Genomic DNA, 26,005 nt, shown 5'->3' with positions numbered 1-26,005 from the left:
GCTGTCAGGACACATTTGGGACCATCTCACTGAAGGCAGTCTTGCTTTCTCACAGAGTAACTTCTTTGATTGATAGGAAGACACCACAAAGTGGTAATAACTCCAAGGTTTATATCCTTAGGGATCACCTTCCTCTCTTGGGAAGAGACAAAAACCTTTATAGCAAAGTGGTCACTCAATGCCTGCTGTGACTTCAGCACAGGCCACTTGCTGAGCAGGGACCCTTCTTCTATCTGCTACTGTGGAGTTCAAGAACGTAAGTCAATCACCTGTGGTGATTGCATAACTAGAAGTCTACAGACCCTGATTTTAAGTTTTAATGTTCATGCTATTTTCAGTTAATCTTTTTCTCTACAGATCCTGTTATAGTAATGTAAATAAATTTAGAATTGCAGAACCTTTACAAAGACATTTATTAACATTAAACAATTTTATTTAGAATTTCTAAAGAAACAAACTCAAGACAGTTCTTCCAGTAGGTAACAAAATAATCTATTGTTTAAATTCCTTCTCATCAAGATGACTTTATTCCATAACAGTACATCAGCTGGGCAGGTTTACTCTTAACCAGTTGAAATGGTCATGTACCAGTCACTAGTCTATTGTTTTGTTTGTTTTTGTCTGTAAACACAACTAGGAGAGCCAGGTCATAACTGAATGTGAGATAATTCAGCCCTGAACCTTCAAGAGCAAGTTTGAAATATTACAAGTCTCTGGAACACCTTTTGGTGGCTTCAACAGCTTTTTGAAGGTGTTACCACAAAAGTTAGCACTAGGAAAGAACTTTCAGTTTCTATCATAGTGCTCTGTCTTCACCCTGAACTTAAGATACCTTCGTCCTAGAAACCAGAGTGTTCTCACAGCAAGCTTAGTAAGTTAAAAACAGATCAACTAGAGCAGAATAATTCTCCCATTAAGGCGCTCTTAAAATTAATGCTTAAGGGTCACAGGTAGCAAGTGTCCACATACCCAAGGCCCTGCAACCACACTTCAGGAATAGCAAATGCCACAAACTGCAATTTTCATAGTGAAGTTTGTTGAGCAATAATTAAATTCAGCATAAGAAAGCCAAAGGAACATTTGAGACAACATTCCTCCTTCTTTATCCACTTGTTAAGGCATAGGAATTGAGCATGTCAAGGCTTCTGGTACCCTCTAGATCAGTGGTTCTCAACCTTCCTAATGCTGCAACCCTTTAATGCTACTACTCTTAATTGTAATGTAAATATGATATGCAACTTTATGAAAGGTTCGTTTGACGCCAAAAGGGGTCGCTACCCATATGTTGAAAACCACCGCTCTAGATTCTTACATGCTCCTCCTAAAGAGGCGGATTTGTAGCAGTTACTAGTCTGTGTCACCGTCCACTATGGAAATGGCTATTTTGGGACTCTGAACGTTATAGAAAAGCCTGGCAGAAGTACTTGAGATTTGCCAGGCTCACTCAACATGCTGGTTGTGAAAATGTGACTAGTCAAATGCTCTGACGCCTCTTCATTTCTCACACCTCTGCAAACGAGACAACTATTTTGCTAGATTCTTTGGTAGGACAGCTTTGACTTAATCTGGTTTAGGGAATGAAATTGAACAGCCACATCTCATCCCAGGTTGAATTTTATGACAGACTCCCTACCTGCACACATGCTGAGGTACTACACTGAAAACGTTCAATTTGTCATTCCTCTTTTTGTGCGTACAAATAGGGGGTTGGGGAAGAACAAATGCAATCATTTACTTCTTCAGTCCCATCTTAGGGTCCCCAGAACAAATTTGCTTTTATTTCAGTAAGGAAGAAACAGCTGAAATAAGTGGCCCCAGTTTTACTTTAACTTTGTAGAAAAATGCCCTAAAAGGATCAGAGTGAAGTAAACACACATGGAAGAATAAGGCAGGGCAAGACCAGGAGACCACAAACAGCACTTTCCTAAGTTGGGTCAATGCTGTGTACTGTGATTAAGACAAGCAATGGTTTCAACATCAACAGAATCAAGCATTAGTGTGATTGACATGTGTAGCTATACCAGGGTTCAGTGAGCTAAGCTAACTGCCATGTTTGTTGATGAAATGTAGCTGAGATCATGCAGATCAGAATGTTTATGGAAAAGCTTTAAGTGTGATACAGACGTGCAAGGTCATGGAAGTCTGGGGAAATGTCAAGGCTAGTCTTGCCTGTGTCTTTGCACAGACAACTTTTTTTCTTAGCCCCTGGCATTACCTGGAATACAGCAATCACACAGACTGTTTGGCACACAACTTCAAGCTCTCACTCCATGTTGGTCAACGAGGGAAGGTGTGTAGGCATTGGGCCTGTCTGTGGAGTCAGCTCACTAAGCTCACTGATGGCAGTGGTGAGCAGAGCATCCTGAGACACCACGGCTTTGCAAGCAGTGTCTGTAGAGCTATTCTCCTGCATGGCAGGCACATTACCTTGAACTTCCAATAGGTTGTTAAAATGGCTATTTTCACCAAAAGATAGTAATCTATCTGAAAGTTTGGGTGATGCACATTCATCATCGGGTTGGTCTGTCTTATGTCCTTCATCATTCTTGGGGGAGCCATCTACAATGACAAGGAAAGACTTCCACGGTGTATTCTTATCATGTATCTACAAATAAAACAAAACAAAAGTCACTACATGTGTCCCAATTTACAGATACTTATTAATGACACATGCATCTTTTAAAACAACATGCTCTCTTCAGGGTCTGGCAGCATGGCACACACTCATTAAACAAAACCATGGTGTATAGGAGGGTCATGCATGAGTCTGAGGTCAGCCTGGACTACAGAGCTAGACTGTCTATCAATCAAAAAGTAAATATTGAGGAGATGAAACAAAAGCTCTCCCTGCCTTTTAAATCTGCTTTCTAGTGTATCACCTCTGCACTAATTACCAAATCTCTGCCTGGCACAGCAGCCACTTTAGGGAAGTGTTTGGCATAGACTTGGCAGTAGGGGGCCTTAACCCTTTACCTTATTCCCTGGATGTCACTGCAGGACACCCCAGGAGAGAACCTGCTACCACCTCTGACCCTCTGGACCGGAATAATGACAGGTTTTCAGGGTTAGCAACCTACAGACCAGAGGGCTTTGTTTTTAAGCAGCCTACCCATCACTTACTGAGGTGTGCCTCCGGAGAGTGGACTTGTCAGTAAATGTCCGTCCACACGCATTGCACATGAATGGCTTCTCTCCTGTGTGGATTCGATGGTGGCGCTGGAGGGCATTTACCTGGGTGAACTGCTTCCCACACTGGTCACAACAATAAGGCCGCTCTCCTGAACACAGAAAGAGAAGGAAACTACTCAATGATCTCTTCAGTCCACTTTATTTAACTCTGTATACACATCTGCATTCCCTGGATAGTCTTGAGCACTCCCCAAAAGGGAAAGCAATATTACAATGACTCAAGAGAGAGACACTTGGCAGAAGTGCCAATGCACTATAACACTACAATAACCAAGAACTTAAAATTGTACCAAAATAGGTCAATTCTGTGTATGCAGCTAGCACTGTATCTGTGAAATACAAATCTACTATTCACAGTAATAAACTGTCCTAAATAAACACACACACATAATGTGTGTGTGTGCACGTATGTATACTAACATCCATTCTTTATCCCTGTTTATATCTGGAGGATGCGAATCCATACAAACATCCATAGTCAAGCTGTCATACCACAGGAAGCTATGTGCCCTTTCAATAAACACCCCATGCTGCCAACAGACTCTCCCCCATTTGCATACTAAAGTGTTCCCATTTTTCACTTTATCAAAACCACAAACTGGGCCTACCAGGTGGCTCAGTGAGCAAAGGCACCTGCCACCAAGCTGGAGCATCTGAGTTCAATCTGCAGGACCCACATGGTTAAAGGCAAGAACCAACTCCCACAAGTTGTCCTCTGACCTCCACATGTGTCGGGCACTTAGTCACCCACCACATATTGTACAAAATAAACGTAGTTAAAACAACAACAAAAAAATCAGAAACTACAAACTCAAAAGCATGAAAACTAGGTGGGAAGCCAGGCCAGTAACCTCGGTACTTGCGAGGTAGAAGGAGGCGGCTCAGGATTTGAAGGTCATTCTGGGTTACATAGCAAGTTCAAGGGCTATGGGAAAATCTATCTCAAAAAAGAAGACATAAAAATAGGGTCCATGAATTAATGTAGTGGCACAGCATTCATATAGCATGTACAAGGCTATATGTTTGATAATAAGCCTGGAGGAGGTAAAAAGGTTTAAAAATACTATCATATGTAATTATACTTTAACTTCAAAAAATCACTTTAAAAATGCTATTATAGCAAAGTTTGACCATTTTTATCTCCTAACGCTTCTGATTCAGAATGAATTTGAAATGTGCCTCACAGGGTCATGTTCTTAATGTTGTTCACTATTTTGAAGGCTGTGGAATCTTTCTGGAACTGGCTACTTCCTGGCTGGCTGGAAGTAGAACATATCTTTAGGATTCTACTAGCCTCTGGTTCCAGCTAGCTCTCTCTAGTCTACATAATGTAAGGAACCCCTATAAGCTCCTGCTGCCATGAACCTGGCCATGCTTTTCCCACCATGAGAGAATAAACCCTGGGAAACTCTGAGCCACTATCAGTCATCCCTGGGAAGTTATTATAGTCATAATAACACCAAAGTGACACTCTCCAAGTGATTTGCTAATAAATCTAAAACTTGTGAACTGTTTTCCTTGCCAGACTGAACTCTTCTCTGGTACTATGCAGTCATACCTGTGTGGACTTTAGCATGCTGGTAAAGGGAATTCCGCTGGGCAAAGGTCCGAAAACACACTTCACATTTAAAGGGTTTAGATCCAGTGTGGATTCTATTATGGTGTTTTAAGTACTCCTTAGAAGCAAAACTCTTGCCACATGTCTCACACATAAAAGGCTTTTCACCTACATGAAAAGATGAGACAAAAGTAGAAATGGTAGTCATTAAAAACACCCAGAAGAGTTAGTCGTCTCTCTACACCTTGGCAAACAGCATCAGACACTTTCTAATTAATCATCAAATATATTACTCCTGCTACTTGCTAAAAGTGGTGAATATCCTAGGAAATCCAAACAGCAATCTACTGGACTAGAATCAATGATTACAGTTCAGCCAGCTCAAATTTAATAAATTTAGTTACTGAAAATAAGAAAATTTTACAACTTTAGGGATTTGCTGGATTATTTTCAACAACTGTTTCTGTAGCTCCATCAGAATAAAAAGTCCTTCACAATAGATTATCAGGTAGCTTCTAGGCTAGCGACACCAGTCAACTTGACTAGACTACAGGACAATTTCAATGACACCTCACTTTTTGTACTTTTAAGTTCTTTGTTTATTCTCCCAACTCACTCATACAGTCAACTGGTGTGCCCCTGGCTTTACAAACATTAAAACATTGGCTTTCATAAAATTTCAACACATTAGCAGTCATATACAATGAGCAAGTCAAGTTTGTGATGTGAGACTGACTTCTCCACAGCTTCTACTGGTGGTCTACATTCCAGCAACACATGGTCCACACCTCATCTCTCAGGACTGTATGTGACCCTGACACCTGTGTGAGTGCTTAGACATAAATAATGTAAGCAAAGGAAGACCTGGGTGAGTGCATACAGTATACAGTAATAGACTACGTTCTGTGCCCTATATGGTTTACATCAACATTTCAACCACAGGACTGCAATGCTGAACCAGAATAAAGCCAACTGAAACTGTCCCTCTCATGGTAAACTATCACAATGATTTTTAGAAGTAGAGATAATCTCATATTTAATATGATTATTTATCATGTATGTATTTGCTCCTGGTTTCTGCCCAGGTTTTCAACAGTTGGCACTGACCATGTTTAACTGTTCATTGCTATAGTCAACATTCAAGCACAGATGTGCCTGTGCAATTCAAGAGGCCTTCCTCTGAGGCCATGTCATGAGCTGGGGCATGGATTTCCAGCCCATTGACATTTCCTTGAGGTTGGCCCATTGTGTTGTTCCCAGTTCTGTTAGTAAACACAGCAGAAGAGAGCTGATCACACAACTTTTCTCAGGTTTTTGGATAATTTCTTTAGGACAGACTCCTGGAAATGGACTAAGAGTTACAACAATAAGAACTGTCTCATACCTCCAAATATCTAAGACCTGTGTGCCCCATTTTAGCGCCTCATGGCACAGACCATGCCACATGTACAGCACAGTACAGGCAGCAAGTCTATCTGCAATCCTCTCTTACTAGATGGAAAAGCTTCGTGCCCTGCACTGCTGTGGTGGATGCCAACTTCTAATAAGCAACTGCAATTTTCTTCTATGGCTAGAAAAAACAGTCAATCACAAGAGCGTGGGTATTTACCTGTGTGGCACCTTTTATGATAAATCAGCATGTGGTTCTGAGTGAATCTTGCACCACATTCATCACAGACAAAAGGCCTTTCCCCTGTATGAATTCTGAAAGTACAACATTCAGATGATAACTCAGGGCATATTTCAAAGGTCACTTTGCAATACAATTCCCAATTTCTTCTGTATTGTGCAAGAACCATTTCCTCCAAGACAGCTGAGAAAAAATGACTGGTTGGGCAAGTCAAGAGTTCACCATATGCTGGGGGTTGGGGGGTGGTCCACACCTTTAATTCCAGCACTTGGGGGGCAGGCGCAGGTGAATCTCTGATTTTGAGGCCAGCCTGGTCTATAGAGCAAGTTCCAGGATGGCCAGAGCTATATAGAAAAACCCCATTTCAGGGGGAAAAAAAGCAAACAAACAAACAAAAGAAGAGTTTACCATACATTCCAACACAAGTGGAGTTTCTGTGCAAGATCCAATGATTGATATCTCCACTTAGTTCCACATACCAGGGTAGAACCACTGAGCAGCTCCTACATCTCTCCAGGACCTTATTTATGCTGGGAAGCAGTGGAAGGCAGAGAGTGTGCCTTCACATATTTTAGTATTAAAGGGTATCACTTAATATTTGAAGCTTCTTCATTTGGAATAACCTCAGGAACTCCTGCTGACAAAGTACCATATGACTGAACATATTACCACCATTTCTTAACACATGACCAGTCAGTCAGTCTAAAGAGAGAAACTGCTCTCAAGCTGCTGAGAACCACACAGGAGTATTTCAGTTACAATCAGCATGGTGTAGCACTCAGCCATGATCTGCTGAGCACATTCCACACAAGCACTTTGAACTCAGGCAAACTGAAAGATGACAGACACCTGTTCCCTCCCCAGTCTGTTCTAGTTTGGAAGGCAAAGGCAGAGTATAGTAGAAAATTCAACTGCTTGACTGGTATGAGAACGTATAGACTTAGAAGTATAAAGTGGCCCACGTCTTTGATCCCAGCGCTTGGGAGGCAGAGGCAGGCCCGTCTGAAAATTCAAAGCAAGCATAGTCTATGTAGCCCAGTTCAGACCAACGAGGACGAAACAGTGAGAAACTGCCTAAAACAGTGGTTCTTAACCTTCCTAATGCCGTGACCCTTTAATACAGTTCCTCATGTTGTGGTGACCCCCAACCATAAAACTATTTTCATTGCTACTTCATTACTGTAATTTTGCTACTTTTGTGAATTCTAATGTAAATATCTGATATGCAACCTCTGTGAAAAAGTCGTTGGACACCCCTCCAAAGAGGTTGTGACTTGTCACAGGTTGAGATCTGCTGGTCTAAAACAACAAAGAAAAAACTATAAAGAAAGTTAAAAGAACTCACTATTCACCTATAGTCTGAAAACAAATAGAAAGCATTGTTCAGAGGCTGAAGAGATGGCTCAGCAGTTAAGAGCACTTGCTGCTATAGCAGAGGACCAGCTCTCAGTTCCCAGCGCCCACATGTGGCTCACAACCATTGGTTACTTCAGTTCCAGGGCATCTGACATTTGCCTTCTGACCTCTGAGGGCACCAGGCATTTACATTACACATGCAGGCAAAACACCATATACATGAAATAAAAACAAACACATCTTTTAAAAAAAATTAAAAAGTGTTGTCTGATTCTTAGATCCTCATTCTTAGATCAACCAATGAATGGCACTTTCCAAGCCCTAAGAACTAAAAGACCACTAAAGAAGTGCCCTACAGCACTACATATCACCTCACAGAACTTCACTGGAACTGAGTGAAGAAAAAGCCCAGCTCTCATTTAAGTACAGAGCAACTGGAGGTACACAGCACCCAGAGTTCTAGATGGCTCTGCTGTGCCAGGGCCTCTATACTTGGGAGGCAGGGCCAAAGGAGAAGCTGAAGAACCATTTCCCAGACTTCCACACCTCCAAAGAGGATTCAAAGTTGCCTCAATTTCCCAAGCCGTAGACAGCACCAGTGGGGAAATGGAGATCAACAGACACAGACATGCTGGTCTAAGTCCTAAAGCCATCTCCAACACCCAGTGCACCTTAGCACTTGGGAACCCATAGCACTTGGGAACCCACATCCCTGCATCCAGGCCAGCCCTGCTCCACACAGCAATGTTCCCAGGCAGCCGCACCTCATGTGGGTCTTGAGCGCTGAGGGCTGCGAGAACTTGGCCTCACAATTGGTGCAGCCATAGGGCCTGTCACCCGTGTGTGTGCGCTCGTGCAGCCGCAGAGAAGTCTTGGAGCTCAGGCCCTTGCCACACTGGCCACATCGGTGCCGCTCGCCGCCACCCTCATGCACCTGGAGCACATGCCGTTTCACGTCCTTCTTACGCTTGAACTTCTTTGCACACATCTCACATGGGAAGTGGCGCTCAGTGCTGTGCACGTGGCGCTGGTGGCTCTTCAGGTTGCAGCTGTTGGCGAAGGTCTGGCCACAAGTGTCGCATCGGAACACTACCTCCGTGGTCACACCGTAGTGGAGCCTGATATGTTTCAGGAAACTCTTCTCATACAGGAAGGACTTATCACAGACTGTGCACTGGAAGTTACTCTTCTTCTCCCCATCTTTCCCTTCTTCCTCCTCCTTCATCCCCTCCTGTTCCTTCCTCTGCAGTCCTTCCTCCAGTTCCACACTAGCAGGGCAAGCCTCACTTTTGGAAGCTGGCTCCGTCTCTGTCCTTTCATCGTCTGGGGTTTGGTCCTGGGGACCCCTGTCGTTCTCTGCAGCTTCCTCTGCACGTTTCTGCTGTTCTCGGAGCCTTCTTGTATATTTCTTTTTAGGGATTTCCACAAACACCTTTCTTCCAGCCAGCCTCCCACTAGCTCTTCCGATTTTAGGGTAGGGAGGCTTAGCCACATCTTTCTTCTTGTCCAGTTTCTCCTTGCACTTCCTGGATGGCGTTTCTGGCAAAAGGCCATTGTCCATTCTCTCTATGGGATAGTCAGAGGAATCTACAATGCCGTTGGAGTGAGCATCCTCTCCTGGTACACTTGCTTTGGAGCTGGGGGTCACACTCACCTGGGGGCCACTGCTGGCCTCCACTTCCTGAGACTCAGAGAAAGTCTGCAATTCCAAAAGGACTGACTCCAGCATCTGCTTCTTTAGCTGTAAGCATGTTTCAGACAGGTCCAAACACTTTAACTTTTCAGCCACTTCTAGCATCCGCTGCACTCGATCTTCTTCCACCCGCACCCTGGCAGTATAGACAAACTCCAGAAATGAAGCAAAGTCATCAACCTGAACTTCATTTAAACAGACGTTAGTCTTGGTACCGTCTACACTCTTCTCATTCAGGAACACTTCCTTAAAAAACTTGCTGGTGGCTGCCAGCACTGCTTTATGGGCCATGAAGTCTTCATGGACACCCTGATACTCTACACTGACTGTGACATCACACAGATGTCCCAGAAGTCGGAGCTCATGCATCTCATGCAGAAGGTTCAACGGTGAAGATTTGGATTCCAGCAAAACTGTGCTACTTTCCATCTTCATTCCAAGAACAGCTTGGAAAACAAAAACAAGAATTAATTAGCTCATGTACAAATAATCCCTAAAGAAAAAGGACTTGAAATTATGAGGATTACACTAGTTCTTGAGAAGATAAATAGTAATTAACAAACCTAACTTTTCTCAAAAAGAAGGATTCAAATAGCAGCTGGATGTGGTAGTGTGATCTTTAACCCCATGTACAATCCAGCATTTAGAAGGCAGAGACAGGGGCTGGAGAAATGGGTCAGCGGTTAAGAGCACTGGCTGTTCTTCCAGAGGTCCCGAGTTCAATTCCCAGCTACCACATGGTGGCTCACAACCATCTATAATGAGATCTGGCGCCTTCTTTTGGCCTGCAAGCAGAACACTGTATACATAATAAATAAATAAATCTTAAAAAAAAAGAAGGCAGAGACAGGAAGATCAGCTCAAACCAATCTCAGCTACACAGCAACTCTGAGGCTAGCCTGAACTATATATGAGAACCTAACACAGCAACTCTGAGGCTAGCCTTAACTATATATGAGAACCTATCTCAAAACAACGAAAGCAAGCAAACCAACAAAGTACACAGACAGGGCTGGAGAGATGGCTCAGCAGTTAAGAGCACATACTGATCTTGCAGAGGACCCAAGTTTAATTCTTAGCACTCACACTGGGTGACTCATAACTGCCTCTAACTCTAATTCTAGGGGATTTAATTTCTCAGGCATCTGTATTCACATGCCCATACTCCCAACAAAGAAATATGCAATTATTAAAAACAAAATGAATCTTAAAAAATAACCTCACACATAGACATACAGAGTCAAATTACACTTCATTCTTAGCAGTTTTCTAAAGCTCCTAAATACCTTTCATGAGATAATATTCTTATGAAAACAATCCTGGCAAGACCTTCCCCCAATGATAAGCACAAATGATTAGTTTTCCTTTAGTGAAACTCGTTAAGACAACAATTTGCTTATCAAGCTCATTTTCTAATCTACTCAGAGACATATGCAGGAAAATTTATGTCTAGTTCTTTGAGCAAGAAACAGTCATTTGATAATCACTTCTACCACTGAAAACTGTGAGTACTTCCTGGAAAAATAGTTCAAAACCCAATCCTCATTTGCAGTGTCCTTAACTACCTGGTAAATTGAGTTACTCTCCTGAAATGAAGTTCCATAGCTTTTATAAACTGTGTTACCCTGAGCAGGTTAGAGCCTCTCTGAACCTTCACTTCTTCCTCTTGGAAGGCCCTGTTATCATGAGGCTTTAAGGAGCACAGCATACCAAACAGGTCCAGCTGGCCTGACATTTGCTGGCTTGTGGAGGGCTTCCTACATACTTGTAAAGGTACTGATGGCACCTCATCTCACAGGTGACAAGCTAGTAAGATAATTGATGGGGTCTTGAACCTAAGCCTCGTGGCCCTGTCTATGTTTAACTGAAGTTTCTCAACACATTTCTCACCCCAGCCTCACCAAATGAAGGATGCTTCCCCTGCAGTTGCCATCCCTCAGATCTCTTCTCCTGGACTCTAAAATGCTAGCCCAATTTCATGTTTTCTACTCTGTGGACTCTTCTCAGAAACCTCTGTCCCTGAATCTAACTTCCCTTTCCAGGTTCGATTTGATTTCCAAGTCTCCACTATCCAGGGCACTCCTGCTGATCTCCTTCACCATTGCCTGTCCATCTCATGCAAGGGACCACAACCCACAGTACCCAGTCTCAAACACAGAGAAGACTCTCCTAGGGAGTGCAAATGTTACAAAATCAGCACCTGTGGAAGGACTGAAGGGGACTCCACAGGAAACACTACCTATTGAGGAAGCTTAACTAAAGGAAACACTGGGGTGAAGGAGACCTGAAGAAGTACTGGTGAGCCGATGCTCTTCAGAGTCCCAGTGAAGAGCCCAGGAATATGAAAAAATGTATGCTTATGGCCTATATGCATATTTCTGTATTAGGACTGATAGCCGCTTTGAAAACCCTTTGCCCTGCATTCTCCCAGACAAGGGAAAGGCGATTTAAAGGAACCCAGGGACTATAAACATTTTGAACTAACACCCTGTAATCAGAGGTCTTAAATCCTGTAGTTGGAGCTCAGGTCAACATTCCTGAGATCAAGCTCAGATGATAACACTCCCTAGACGCTCAGACGCCAAGATGCTGTGAATCCCATTTACTTTCTGTCCTGTGGATAACCTTTGACTATAAAAAGAAGCTTACAGCCCTTTCTCCGGGTCGCAGAACCAAATAATTTTTCTAACTAGTTAGAAGTTTTCCCACCGCGGTGTTCTTGAATAAAGTTGCTTAATAAACTTCGGTGGTCTGCTCCTCGTTACTTGCGCGATTCCAGGACCCAACCAACACCCGGTCCCAGCCTGGGGACAAAGGCTACTGACCCCTCTACCTGATGCTCATATGGCCAGTCTAACTTCTTAACACCTTGCCTTGCCTCCTCAAGGGAACTTGAGAGTTCTTCCAGGAGACCTGGCAGCGACTTCACTATCAATCAAGGAGATCCTGGGCAGATTTCCCCGTTTACCTCCCACGAGGGCAGACACCGGTCAAGTCCCAGCGACTATTTTTGGCCTGGTGACTGCTGTGTTCCACTGTAACTTACTGGTATTCGGCCGCCTCTGGATGGGCCAAACATCCTCACCAAGGTCGCCAATTATCTCCGGACTCCCAGGCTAGGCCTCCAGGAGACGCTGCTCTCCGCAGCCTGTCCACCCTACAGGGATCCTGCCTCCCTCTCTCACTCAGGGTACAAAGTAGTATGGGTAGCTGTGGCCTCTCTGACTGCACCACCTCCGTCCCCACTGTGATCCCCCAGAGTCCCAACGACCAAGGATCCTCCAAAGCTTCAGGGAGAACGAACTCTTGCGGCCAGGATCCAGCCCCTCGTCCCCGACTCCGGCCTCCAGAGCCAAAAGGGTCCAGTCTACCCCTCTCGGTCTGGGTCCCCACAGCCGGCCGTTCCAAGGCGCAGCAGGCGGAGGACAACCTGGAAGCCAGACGGTCGACAACACACTCACCTCGCAGTCGGTGCCTCCACCGGGCCCGTATCCAGGACCAGGCCCGCAGGAACAGCGGGCCTCAAAGGTCCACCGATTGGTCGCCACGAGCGCGCCCCGCCCCCTGGTGGGCCCCGCCCCCCGCCGGCAAGACAGGCGCTGCGCGCGCACGTCCAGCTGCAGAGGCGGTTCCGGCGGTTGTGTTGCGTGGTCTTACGTGATTTGGGGCAGGGCGACAGGCTGGTAGCTCCGGGTGTCACCTGCATTGAGCCAAGGCCGCGCCTGCGCAGAAGACAGCAATGGCGGGGGGTGGAGTGGCGGAGTGGTGGTGGTGGGCAGTGTTAGTTGGCCAAGTTGGAACAACCTCCCGCCACGTTAAACGCGTTCTTGTCCCGATCGTTGTGTTGCTAGAAGCAGAACTTTTAGGCCCTCCTGGGTGCCGCGGTGGTCCAAGTCTCGGCGTAGGGCTGCGGCCATGCTCGCTGTGGTGTGGTGGAAAGGATGGCGCAGCCTTGTATTCTTTGAATCCTTCCGCTCTAAATCCCATCCCCTTGATCTTTTGTGTGTGTGTGTGTGTTTTGGTTTTTGTTTAGGCTGTCCTGGAACTAGCTCTGTAGACCAGGCTGGCCTCAAACTCACAAATATCCGCCCGCCTCTGCGTCCTGAGTGCTGGGATTAAAGGTGTGAGCTCCCACCGCCTGGCCCCATCCATCCATCCTTGACTTTTTTTTTTTTTTTTTTTTTTGGTTTTTCAAGACAGGGTTTCTCTGTAGCTTTGGAGCCTTGTCCTGGAACTCACTCTGTAGCCCAGGCTGGCCTCAAACTCACAGAGATCCGCCTGCCTCGGCCTCCCGAGTGCTGGGATTAAAGGCATGTGTCACCACCGCCCGGCTCCATCCTTGATCTTAAAACCTGGTAATTTGGAAGTCCTGTGTTGTTGGGTTTTTTTTTTGTTTTTTTTTTTCGGCTCTTTTTGGGGGGGTGCCCGCCACTCAGCTCCCAAATAAATCACACGGAGGCTTATTATTGCTTATGAATGTCTGGCCTTAGCTTGGGTTAGTTGCTAGCCAGCTTTCCTTAATTTATCCCAATTTCTTTTTGCCTCTGGGCTTTTCCCGTTCTATACCTGTATACCTTTCTTTGTTTCTTACTCCATGGCTGGCCCCTGGAGTCATCCTCCTCCTCTGGCTGCTAGATCTTAGATCCTTCTTCCCAGTTTTCTCCTTCTATTTATACTCTTTGCCTGCCATCCCTGTCTATCCTTTCTCCTGTCTTGCTATTGGCTAGTTCTTTATTAGACCATCAGGTTTTTTTAGACAGGCATAGTAACACAGCTTCACAGAATTAAACAAATGCAGCATAAACAAAAGTAACACACTTTAAAAATAATATTCCCCAACAGTACTGCCTTAGATTTCCAGTTTCTGTTAAACAGTGATCATGCTTGAGGCTTCCAACCACTGCTAAAGCTTTACCAAGTTGCCTCTGTACTGCTACCAGCCAACAAGACCTCTTCCTGCTGAGAATAGATGGTCTCTGGTCACTCTCTCCCTTTGTTGAGCATTTACTTTAGTGAGATGGTGCTTTCCCTTCTCTTTGAAATGTGTGTAATCCTCTAGAAGACTAACTTCTGTCTGCATACAGACGCCATTTTTCTGTAGATTGAGGAAGCTGCCTATTACAACTAGAAATGCCCACCAGGATTGATAGCTTCTTCAACTTTGCAAATGACTTGCTCTTCTTTAAACTAGCCCCTGCTGCAGAGAGGCAATCTAGTTTTTTGAATTAAACCAATTACCTGAAATAAAGGTTCAATTACAAGATGAAATTAATTTATGTATGGGAATGCCATTAAATTATATTTGAAGATTGTATCTTGAAATATATATGTATAATATATGTGTAATAAGTATAACTGCTTTGCTACACAGAAGAATTAAATCTCATTTTACAACTCTGTTGGGAACATAAGTGAAACCATTTTGTGTAACTTGGAAACCACTTTCTGTCACTTTGAATAATGTAATACTTGCAAAATGTGTTAAGGAGCCAACCACTAGGCAGTTCCCATGACCAAGGAGGCTTTGGTATGTTGGTGAACCAACCCTAAATTGTGAGCCCCTTAATCTTTATAATAGCATGGTATTATAGGAATGTTTGTGTGAATAAACTGAGCTTATTTGAAAGGTGAATCTTGTATGTGTAAAAAAACAATGGGGCAGAGAAGCGTTTAGACTCTTACCTCATGCTTTATTGGTACACCAAGGGGCCCCAACCTTTTTGGGATTAAAGTTGAATGCTTTTATAGGGACTGTCAGGCAGGTATACACACACACACATATATGTGGGTAGCTACCAGGAAGTTATAGTGTCCCCCCAGCCCCCTGCGTGTGTATGTGTGTGTGGTTTAATTGGGATCAGGGTGTTTTGTTTTTAAAGATTTTTTTTTTTTTTGTTATGTATACAGTGTTCTGCCTGCATGCCAGGAGAGGGCACCGGATCTCGTACAGATGGTTGTGAGCCACCATGTGGTTGCTGAGAATTGAACTGAACGGGAAGAGCCATTAGTGCTCTTAATCTCTCCAGCCCCGCAGGGTGGGTTTTTTTTTATACTCAGGCATATTGCTTCTGTAGGTGGAACTGAAAGGTCAGACATTGGCCAGGCAATTCTTCATGGCTAGAGGCTATTACTCAGTATAGCCTGACTCCATTTCTCAAGACCTGATGCTATTACCCAACAGTATGAACATCCTAATTGCTGAGCTCCTCACAGCCCACCAGCCCTGCTCTTCACAAACTCTTAATGGATTTGTATCTTAGAATACTTTTTCTAGAAAATACGGACTCCTTACTGTTGTTTTTTACCACGCTCTTGCCCCAAAGGAAAAGTCAGGACACACACGACAAAATCCACTAACAAGAGTTTTATCAAGACAAAGAGAAAGGGATAGATGTCATCAGGCCTGTGGAAAGACATGTGCGAGAAGGTGTGTGTGGTGGGGGGGCGGACACGGACATGGCGAAGCCTTATAAAGGCCAGGATGCACCTGCGCACACAGGCCCACACGCAGAGACCACGCAGTCATGTCCTCGTGACTACAAGACCGCATAACCATGGGGCATGGGTCACGCAGGACGTATGACCCGGAAATGACTAGGCAGAGATGACTAAGTATCCGGCTAGGCATGCACAACCGTGCACGACCGTGGGGGTGTGGTGGGAATTTCTATTACTTACACCCACAAAGTTGTTCTAGAAATATGCCTTCCCAGCAAGAAGTCACTCTGAACACTTAGAGATTAATGAAGGAAAAGCGCTTTACTAAAGCACCTGGCCAACTGGGGCTGAGGCCCAAATAAGGGTTGGCACCCAGCAGAGGGTTTTATTAGCTTACATATATATACTTTAGACTTACGAATTTTACATATGCTTTCATTTTTAAATCTCTTTTGGGTTCTGGCCTCAGGTTACACTTTGAGCAATTTAAACAGAGACAAGAGACTGCATGTTTGGCTGCTTAGGCAAGATAGGATATTTACACAGCAAAGATATAACATTTTGTCAGAATTTTTGTTTGTTTGTTTGTTTGTTTTTTGAGACAGGGTTTCTCCATGTAGTTTTGGTTCCTGTCCTGGATCTCCCTCTGTAGACTAGGTTGGCCTCGAACTCACAGAGATCCACCTGGCTTTGCCTCCTGCGTGCTGGGATTAAAGGTGAGTGCCACCACCGCCTGACCACATCAGAATTATTTTAAGCACGCCAATTTTGTTGTTTTGTTTTGTTTTTGAACGGTTGCTACTCAAGGTCATCTTGCCCACAGGGCAGAATTATGTTTTTCCCAATAAGAGCACAGGGGACTTGATGGCAGACCAGGACTTAATGGTGGTGTGACCTTGTGCTGCCCTGCTTCAGCTGCCTCTGAGAGGTATGTCTTTGGGGATGGGCCTAATGGCTAGCCAATGGTGGTGAATACACATTTGCATCCTAACATCCTAAACTTTGTGTCTCTCTAAGAGGCCGAGTTAGCATACTATTTATGTTTTGGGGTGTTTTGAAGGCAGCTCCTTTAGCTAAATTCCACTTGTGTGACTTAATGTCTCCTATGCAAATCTTTTAGTAAATCCTTTATAACACCTGAATTTCTTCTACATCAAAGTAATTAAAATCTGAATGAAAGCCTAGTCACTGCTTTCATTTTGTGTCTCCCTGACTTTGGCTCAGACACCTGCTTTACTCTGCTGACCTCACCTCATTCCCCCTCAGTAAGTCATTCATTTTCTTAAACTTTTTTCTTTTTTTGTTTTTTTCCGAGACAGGGTTTCTCTGTGTAGTTTTGGTGCCTGTCCTGAATCTTGCTCTGTAGCCCAGGCTGGCCTCGAATAGATCTGCCCTCATAGAGATCTGCCTGGCTCTGCCTCCTGAGTGCTGAGATTAAAGGCGTGCGCCACCACCGCTGGCTTAAACTCTTTCTTAAGATTACCTTAGATTTCAGAACTACGCATCTGGCCCATAAGCATCCTTGTGGCAAAGCACTACCCGGAAGCAATGGTAAGACAGCAGGACAGACCTCAAAGAACCTCTGGAAATCAACAACAGATAAAGAATGCTGGGATACAATTCTCATAGAGTACGAGTAGAAGAATCCCCTGGAAATGGAGCAGCATATAAGCCACTGCATGCAGTCAAACTGACCGAGTTCAACAGTGTTTGATCCTAAGTACAAAAAGTGCAATCTCAGCAGTGAGGAGGTTAAAGCAAAGATGGACACATGTTTCTCTGTGTGTATAAAACTCTCCCTACCTGCTAGTCATCCTAAAGAAGTAAATGGAAGTCAACTATAATGTATGTTCGCTTCAAGGCGCTTATTTTGAAAACAATCTACACAGTCCTAAGGAGACAAGTGAACAGCAGGTTAGATAATGCAGGGTAGCATTCCGGAATACCCAACAAGCCGGGCCACGACCTCTATGATGAGCATCCAGGGTCTCCATAGGCCTAGCCTAGCGGCCTGGTGGGTGCTTTGTCCCTCACTCTGGGAGACTCAGGCAGCTGGGGGCCCAGGTCACGTGGTATGCCGCTGCGTTTTCCAGGGAACAGTCTTGCAATTGGCTTTGGGTGGTTGCTGAGTGTTGATGCTACACCCTCAGTCCTAAAGGTCGAGTGTGTTATGTCGATCCTCACACGGTTACAAGTGAGAGGCTGTGGCGGTGGTCTGCGGTCCTTTGACATCCCCACCAGGTTGCACAGCCCTCACTCTAAAACACGGCCACGCTGGAGCCTCCACGCGGCACGGAGAGTGGGTGTTGATGGAGGAACCACGCAGCGGTGTAGTGACGTGTGATTACCAGGCTCCAAAATCCTGCCAGTGGTGTTACTTTCTAGTGTGTCAGTTCAAGAGTTGAGTTTTAACAGACCACAAGTCTTTGCCTGCTTCAAATTCAAATCATCATTTAAACTATTTCCCCAATACACAACCCGACTTAAGCCATTTCTCACAGGTGTATTTGATAATCACAAATTAAGGTAGGTGTGTTTTTGTAAAGCTATCTATTTCCATTACTCATGTTGGACTGTTTTTGCAGATTCCAAAACCCAAACGCTTCATCTCTGGCTTTTTAAACACATTAGAGGACTCATTTTTTAAAAAAAATTACATTGGGAGAGGATCATACTTTGGGGAGATCAGAGCAACATGCATGTGTCTCTTCTCTCCTTCCCACTATGCTGGGCCCGGCAATTGATTATTAAAATACTAGAAGCCAGTGCCTGAGAAACAGCTCTGATTTTTGATCAATGTTTTTAGAATTTTCATGTCTACTATATATAAATTCATTTTAAATTCACAAGTCAATTACCTTATCAGTAATAAGCTGAAAATAGTGCAACACACCTTGAGTGGCTCTTGGGACATTTGTGATGTTTCTGGCTCTGTTATCCTCAAAGTCTGTGCGTTTTTGCTACTAAACTCAAATATTTCGTAAGAATCTTATCACATAGAAGTCTGCTCCTTCTTTTTTCAGACTGCACAATCATCTCCCTTGTGGCAATATTATAATTTAAAATAATCATATTAGTAGACATTTGGAGTTCCCACCATTTTCACTTCACAAAGGATGCCCGTGATAATTATCTCATAAGCCATGTGTGGTAGCCCAGGCTAATCTCAGCACTTCAATGGAAGATCTTTTTTAAAAGACTGAAAATAAGTAGGAGGAAGAAAATCACCAAGAGCAAAGGCCAACTAAACTGAAAACAGAAAAATCACTGACACAAGCTGTTTCTTTGAAAACTCAGTAAAATTGGTAATTCCCTGGGAAGACAAACATTACCGATGACAGGAAGACACTTTTCTAATACCAAGACCATGGGTGCAGCTGCATGTGCCTGTAGTCCTGGCTATTCCATGGGGAGTCAGGAGGAACATGTGAGCAATGTTGTGAGCCCCCCCCTCCCCCCATCTCAGAAAAACGCCACCTCCTGCATTTACTGTTTCTATTCACTGTACTGTGGCCAGCATTAACATGACAAGGTCTTCTGCTGTTTGTTCACAAAAAATTTTAGTGGGCTGTGGATGCTTAATCCTGCCTCACAAGTGCTTGGAATATAGCATGTCCTGAGGCTGACCAAATGATGCCTGGGCATAAGATTCCCCCAAGGACTCCATGCCCCACACTACCCTGGTTGCCTCAGAGAAGCTGGACCTATGCTACTAGCTTTCTTCTGACCAGGATCCACCAGAAGAGGATTAACAGTGAGTGTGAAGATGTCATAGTCTATGGATCAGGATCAAGTTTGCCCACTTTTAACAAAATTTTACTGTGTGGCTGTTTTGTCTGCATGTATGTCTGCGTGCCACTTGTGGGCCTAGTGGCCATGGAGTCTGGAAAGGGCATCAGACCTCCTGGAACTGGACTTCCAAACAGCTGTGAAACCCTATGTCGATGCTAAGAATTGAACCTGGTTCTCTGGAAGAGCAGCAAGTGCTCTTACCTGCTGAGCCATCTCCAGCCCCTAAGCCTGTCCACTCTGGTCCCCAAAGTCCTGCCCTTCAGTGCCAATCCTAAAGCATTTCTCACAGTTCCTTCCAGGGACAGTGACCCCACCTGACCAGGGCATGGGGGTGTGAATTAGAGCTAGAGAGATGTTCCTAGAGCCTTGGGAGCTTGAAAATAGGAGTCCAGTTTTGTCATTACGACTCCATCACAACTGAGAGCAAAGAAAACTTTGCAAAGAATTAACTAATTTTGCCCTCACTGTTAAATATGATTATTTTCACACTTTTCCAACAAGGCAGCACCAAAGATGTAAAGCATCTTGTCTTTGTTAAAGCAAAATACAGGTTATAACAGAATCTAGACTTCTCAATTTGGCAGACACCCTAGCAGAGAACCTGAAATACAGACTACAAATGAGGATTTGTGTTTAAAGCAAACTTTGCCTTTAATGCTCCAAAATAAAATGCGGCTGTCACAGAGCAAAGAAGGCATTTTCTTTCTTACTGAGTACTTTCTCCAGGTTCCTGGGTGCATTCCTTAGTTTGCAGTCTGACAGCAGGTAGCCTGGTGGTGAAAGCTGGGTGTGTTTGCCTTTCGTTTATGTGTGAAGTGCATTCTGGTGGGGCAGGGTGGGCAGGGAGAGCAAAAGGAAAGGTGGGTTGATGTGAGGGGAAACCCTAACAGGGCAGGGCGTAAGGAACAAGAACCTGGAGAACTGAGATAAAAGGGAGAATTGGAGGACTCTAGCAGAAAGAAATGAGGGGTGTGTGTGTAAAATGGCTATTGAGCAAAGCTTGTCTTTGAGAACCATGTTAATTCAGATTCAAAACATCCCCAGAGCGCCAGGAAATTGGGAACCTTGAGAATATGTCTGTTCCAAGCCTGGAAAGTGAACACTATTCTGTTCTTGCTATTTTGGACAGTTATGATAGAGTTTAAAGAACTTAATTCTTTGACTCCAGGGCATTTGTATTAAGGTCTCACCTCTGGTGACAGTCTGTGATACTTAAAGCTCAGCAGCATGTCCCTCCAAATCACTAACTTCTCATTCTCCTCCTCTTCCCTGTGTCTTCCTAAGGGATCATGTTTAGTGTTCATGGATCTTAGTTAATTCATGGCGGAAACCTCACTTTGCTATTTCATACATTTTAGCAGCATCTCAGCTTGAATTTCGAGTCTCATCTTGTTGCCAAGTCTGTAGGACTGGTTTGACTGCTCTAGATGTGGCTTTGGAGTTATTTCATGGGTATGACTGGCCAAGACATAAAGTAGTATAATCATAGGTTAACTAGGGCTACTCTGGCAGTTGTGGTCACCAGAGACCCTATGTACTTCATGAGGACTCTACCTCTAGGTCACAGCCAGACTGCCTGGTCACCCAAGATGAAGCCATGACCAGTGTTCTACCAGCCAGAGAGGAAATGAGGGTTTACTGAAACAAAATTCCCCAGTTCAAACCTTCAGCTTCTGCTTCATTGGCCATAATCTAATCACATGTCAAATCTAGTGATAACTCAGACTGAAAAGTAAGTTTTAGGTGGGTCCTCTGTAGTTACAGCTTCTGATGTTCCCTCCCAACCTTGGTGCTTCCAATAGGAGCAGCATCCTGCTCTCAGCTAACTCTTCACATTTATCATAACTCCCATCCCAGGTACTAAGGGCAAAGCCAACTGTCAGGTAAATCATCTTTTTTATAAATCATACATTAAGACAAAGGTGCTTTTGAAAAAATAAAATGCCATTGCCCATATCTTATTTGTGGTGAAAGTACTGGCTAGAGATATGGCCCAGGACAGGTAATTGCCAATGTTTTGAGGATTCTAGTGTGGTTAGGGTTACCAACCATAGCCCTGGATTCCCCAAGGTTAGACTGGGGTGGGAGCTCATCCAGGACTCTCCCACCTCTATAGATGCTTCCTACTATGTTTTCTGCTCCTTCATCCTTCTCAAAATTTAGAAACGTAAGGCAGAGAAGCAGTATTTATATTATTTATTTGTCAATTTCCAGAAACAATGTTTCTACTGATTAAGTAGAAAAATAAAGTTTACTACTTTTAAAATGCAACCATGACAAACCAGTATATAACCAGGAAAGGGTTTCTAGGAGTCAAACATCCAGTTTGCAGTGCTGCTGTGACAACAAAAATGAACTGTGTTCTCCACATCCTGAGATCTGAGACTGGCATTGCTCCGCAGAGCTCGGCCGAAGCCATGAAGCCTTTCTCACTCCTACTAGCTGGCCCAGTCCTGGAACCGGAAGCAGTCACTTGCTATCTTCCACACTGTGTTATTGGGTGAGGCCTGGGCGGTCAAGATGAAGTTCTGGTTGAAGTCCCGCTGTTTGTTGCCCTCAAATTTCACGCTTCCACAGATCACTACAAGGACTGTGGTCTGGCTAGGTGTAGCTTCATCATGAACAGGTTGGCAGTCTACCACGCTGATTTGGAACTCACTGGAAGGCAACATCTCAAAAAACTCATTCAAGGATTCTTGTCCTGAAACAGCATTTCCATTCCAAACTAAAGTGGCAGTGCCCATGTACAGACGGGATAGCAGCCGCCGCCGCTTATCCATGGTAGTGTAGTAGACATTGACAAATTCCTCTGCAGCCCTGCAGGCCTGGTCCACGTAGGTCTTGAAATCTACTGATGCCATCTCTGGCTCTGCTGACAGAGGCCCCCGTCAGAGTGCTTCTTCTGTGAGGATCCAGGGACTGTAGGACAGCAAAGATGAAAGGAACACATGTCAATATCAAAGTCTACTCTGCTCTGATAAAACTTTTCTTTCAAGTTTTAATGTTTAAAGTTATATTTGTGTGTATGAGGGTTGGCACATGCTATGGCTCATTTGAGGTCAGAGGACAACCTGCAAGAGTCTTCTCTGCCCCATGTGGGTCCTAGGGATCAAAGTGAGGTTGTTAGGCTTGACAGCAAGCACCTCTACCTATTAACCCATCTGGCCCCAACCCTCCTTTTCTATTGGTGACAGAATATTTACATACTGCAACCAGATAACTTTAGGCTCAAACTGTGACCGATTTATTTTAAAGGCAGGGTCTCAATATGTAGTCCTGGCTGGCCTGGAACTGAGAGATTCATTTACCTCTCTCTGTCAAGTGCTGGGATCAAAGGCATTCACCACCAAGCTCAGCAATTGTTGCCTGTTTAATCTTACTAATCCTCAGTTTCCTCACTAAAACACACACACTAGGAACATGAAAATTAAACTAGATAATACATATCCAGAAGTTTAAGCCAGGAGTCATGGGGCACACTGAAGAAGCTGAGGCAGGTGCGAGCCTGGTCTCAAAAACAACAGACAGAGCAAACCTGGCTTCAAACAACAACAACACTTTCCTGAAAGCTTGGAATAGGTGTGGCTCATGCTGAAGAAATAAGTGGTTACTGGCCCAACAAAGGCTACCAGAGGCAGAGCAGGTGCCTGTCTGGGAAGACTGCAATGAACTAATCGAACAAGGACCCAGAAGATGCATGGAATGGCAGATTACTCAGGAAAGTGGAGGATAGTGATCACAATCCCTGAAAGAAGTAAACCCAAGATTGACAGGAATTTACATCTTTAGCACTAATGCCCACCATGTAAGACCAGAGGGGCCTTAACCATAGCAGAAAGACCCTAGGATTCAAACAGATTCTAAAGGGGGGGGGCACAATTTTATTTCTATCGTAAAGATCATGGCTCCTTAAAACATTTAAGTTCTAACACATAAACAGCATTTTTTTTTTTCCTATAACAGATGTGACTGTTTTATTTCTTCTTCTTTTTTGGTTTTTCGAGACAGGGTTTCTCTGTGTAGTTTTGCGCCTTTCCTGGAACTCACTTTGTAGACCAGCCTTGGCCTTGAACTCACAGAGATCCGCCTGGCTCAGCCTCCCGAGTGCTGGGATTAAAGGGGTGCGCCACTACCTCCTGGCTTGTTTTATTTCTTCTAATTAAAAATTTCCACTTAAAAGAAACCAGTATTGACCAATGTTACTGAAAATAGTAGACATGGTAATTTATACTATTTGTCTATTTCCAGAAATTTTCAATCTCTACTGAGTAAGTTTAGAACTTAGGTAGTGAACACTTCTTTTTCATTTCAAGTACCTTTATTTCATTAAGACAAGGTCTCTCTATGTACTTCTGGAACTTGCTATGTAGACCAGGCTGGCCTAGAATTCAGAGATCCACCTGCCTCTGCTGGGACAAAAGGTATGCACCACCATGCCCTACCCACCTTTTATTTATTTTTTAACTATCAGCTTATGAACAATGATTCCACACAGGGCTGGGAGGAAGCTGGTCCTATAGATGAGCAGTTCAGAGCCAGTTTGATATTGCTCTTTCCACTCTCTCCAAGGACCTCAGACTGAAGATTCAACTAATCAATCTGAAGTGATATTTGCTAAGTAATTTAGGAACATGCCCTCAATCATCAGTGCACAAATGGGTATCACTATAACAACTTTACTAAAGAGGAAGAGGAGTTCGCACACTCTTGCTCGATTCAAAGTTGATTTAGGAAAATCGAGGGGGTCAGGGCCATGTTTACTAAGTTCCTAGACTTTTAAAAGTAGGTCTATATGAACACAGCTCCAGGAATGCCGGCTTGGGAATGTCCTCCCAAGTAACCACATATCTCTCTGCCCAACTAACTCATCTATACAAACGCTGCTTCCGTCAGACCACGATGCTCCGGGTTGACATTTTTCTCTTCTGCTTCCTCCAAACACAATCCAACAATGGTCACGCCCCCCCAAAAGATGATCACTCCTATTTGCGGTCTTCAGCTACCCACAGAACCTGCTCCGCTCTCTCACATCAGGGGAAAACAGTAAGACCGAAACACAGTAGAGTGAGAGGCCAGGAGGAGGCTCCACGCCGTGGTTCCTAACTCTAGCTTTCTGGAGCTGGACCCCAGGAACCGCAGCCGCGCTCCGGGCCTCAGGTCCAGCCGGGCGAGCCGCTGGCAGATGGCAGCACGCTCTTCAGAGCCATCCTCCTGCCCCCAAACTGCTGCTCTCCTCCAGGCAGGGCAAACTCACCGCCACCGCTTTGCACAGAAAAAAGCCTGATGCCCAGCTGCAAAGACACCACGTAGGGAAAAGACAACACCCAGGTCTTATTGAGCCTGAGGGGAGGCAAGGGGTTCCCGGTGCCGCGCGCTGCCCGATGGCCACAGCGCAGTCAGGCAGGGAGGGGCGGCCACCTTACCTGCTCCGCCCCGGTCAGCGTCTCCAAGGCGACTCGGTCCCGGGTCCGCCCCGGCCGCGGTCCCGGGCCAGAGGAGATACTCTCTTGCCCTCCTCTTCCTCCCAGAGGCTCCGCCTGTGGCGCCGGCGTCCCGAGGCAGAGGACGGTTGGGGGCCCGTAGCGGCTTCCCGCGCGCGGCGTGCTGTGGTCTGCGCAGGCGCCAGGGGCCCCCTTTTCCCAACGGTTCCCGCCTCCGCGCGACGGGCAGCTACGGGAGCCAGTAAAAAGGCTGGCTCCGCCCAGGTGTGGCTGCAAAGAGGGAGCGGCTTCCGGGGCAGGCATCAACCTAGAAGATCCGGTCGAGGAAGCTCCGATTGGAGGGCGTGAGAGGAGGCGGGGTTAAGCGCTCAGCTGGGGAAGACTTGGCTCTCGAGAGACCTGCCGCACCGGCGCATCTGGCTCCCTTCTTCTGTTAGGTTGATTACGTGTGGAGAGTCGTGAAGGTTCACGGCTTGGCGCCATCTAGGGAAATAGCAGCATGGCTGCTGTAAGGCTCTGGACTGAACCTAGCACATAGGACGCCCACGCTATTGAAGCCCGAGTGGAAAGCTAAGTGAGAGAGTCCTGTGGAGGTCCGTGGGGTCAAGCATCTTATCCGATCGCGCCCTTTCTTAGGTAAAGCCGCTTAGAGTAGACATTGCAGATGTGCTTATACGAGAGAACCAATTTTAGTCAAGTGAGAGAAGAATTGAGGGTAGGACCGAGGTTGCAGGAGAGGCAGCAAACAGTGGCAGTTGATTTTCTGTGTGCTGTAAGTTGAGCTCTCAGCTGGCTCTAGCTGTGGCGCACTGTTCTTCCGCATATAAGGCTTTTTGTTTGTTTGTTTGGTCAATCTAGAGCAGTCTAGATACTTAGCGTTAAAATGGAACCATTTAGTGTGAGAACTT

At 45.0% G+C, this 26,005-nt stretch overlaps 2 protein-coding genes across 4 annotated transcripts; both read right to left on the bottom strand.

Annotated features, from left to right (window-relative positions):
* Positions 1-394: 394 nt before the first annotated feature.
* Positions 395-12,978, bottom strand: Gzf1 (GDNF inducible zinc finger protein 1). 2 transcript variants are annotated; one of them, XM_028881834.2, is made up of 6 exons: positions 12,888-12,978; positions 8,498-9,872; positions 6,357-6,451; positions 4,748-4,915; positions 3,121-3,278; positions 395-2,605 (listed from the first exon to the last, which is right to left on the bottom strand). In XM_028881834.2, the coding sequence occupies exons 2-6, from the start codon at positions 9,859-9,861 to the stop codon at positions 2,264-2,266; spliced, it is 2,127 nt and encodes a 708-aa protein (XP_028737667.1). In that variant the 5' UTR covers positions 9,862-9,872; positions 12,888-12,978; the 3' UTR covers positions 395-2,263. The 2 variants fall into 2 exon arrangements, with proteins under 2 accessions (XP_028737667.1, XP_028737668.1); XM_028881835.2 differs by lacking the exon at positions 12,888-12,978 and adding an exon at positions 12,473-12,880.
* Positions 12,979-21,837: 8,859 nt separating this feature from the next.
* Positions 21,838-25,290, bottom strand: Nxt1 (nuclear transport factor 2 like export factor 1). Of its 2 annotated transcripts, none has more exons than XM_028881836.2 (2): positions 25,080-25,290; positions 21,838-22,575 (listed from the first exon to the last, which is right to left on the bottom strand). In XM_028881836.2, exon 2 carries the CDS (start codon positions 22,515-22,517, stop codon positions 22,095-22,097), a length of 423 nt encoding a protein of 140 aa, XP_028737669.1. In that variant the 5' UTR covers positions 22,518-22,575; positions 25,080-25,290; the 3' UTR covers positions 21,838-22,094. The 2 variants fall into 2 exon arrangements, with proteins under 2 accessions (XP_028737669.1, XP_037061166.1); XM_037205271.1 differs by lacking the exon at positions 25,080-25,290 and adding an exon at positions 24,911-25,063.
* Positions 25,291-26,005: the final 715 nt, after the last annotated feature.

This window comes from Peromyscus leucopus, chromosome 4 (assembly GCF_004664715.2).
Source record: "Peromyscus leucopus breed LL Stock chromosome 4, UCI_PerLeu_2.1, whole genome shotgun sequence".
In the NCBI taxonomy this organism is placed as follows: domain Eukaryota; kingdom Metazoa; phylum Chordata; class Mammalia; order Rodentia; family Cricetidae; genus Peromyscus; species Peromyscus leucopus.
Note: the sequence above shows the minus strand (reverse complement) of the source record. Positions and strands in the feature narration are given on the sequence as shown.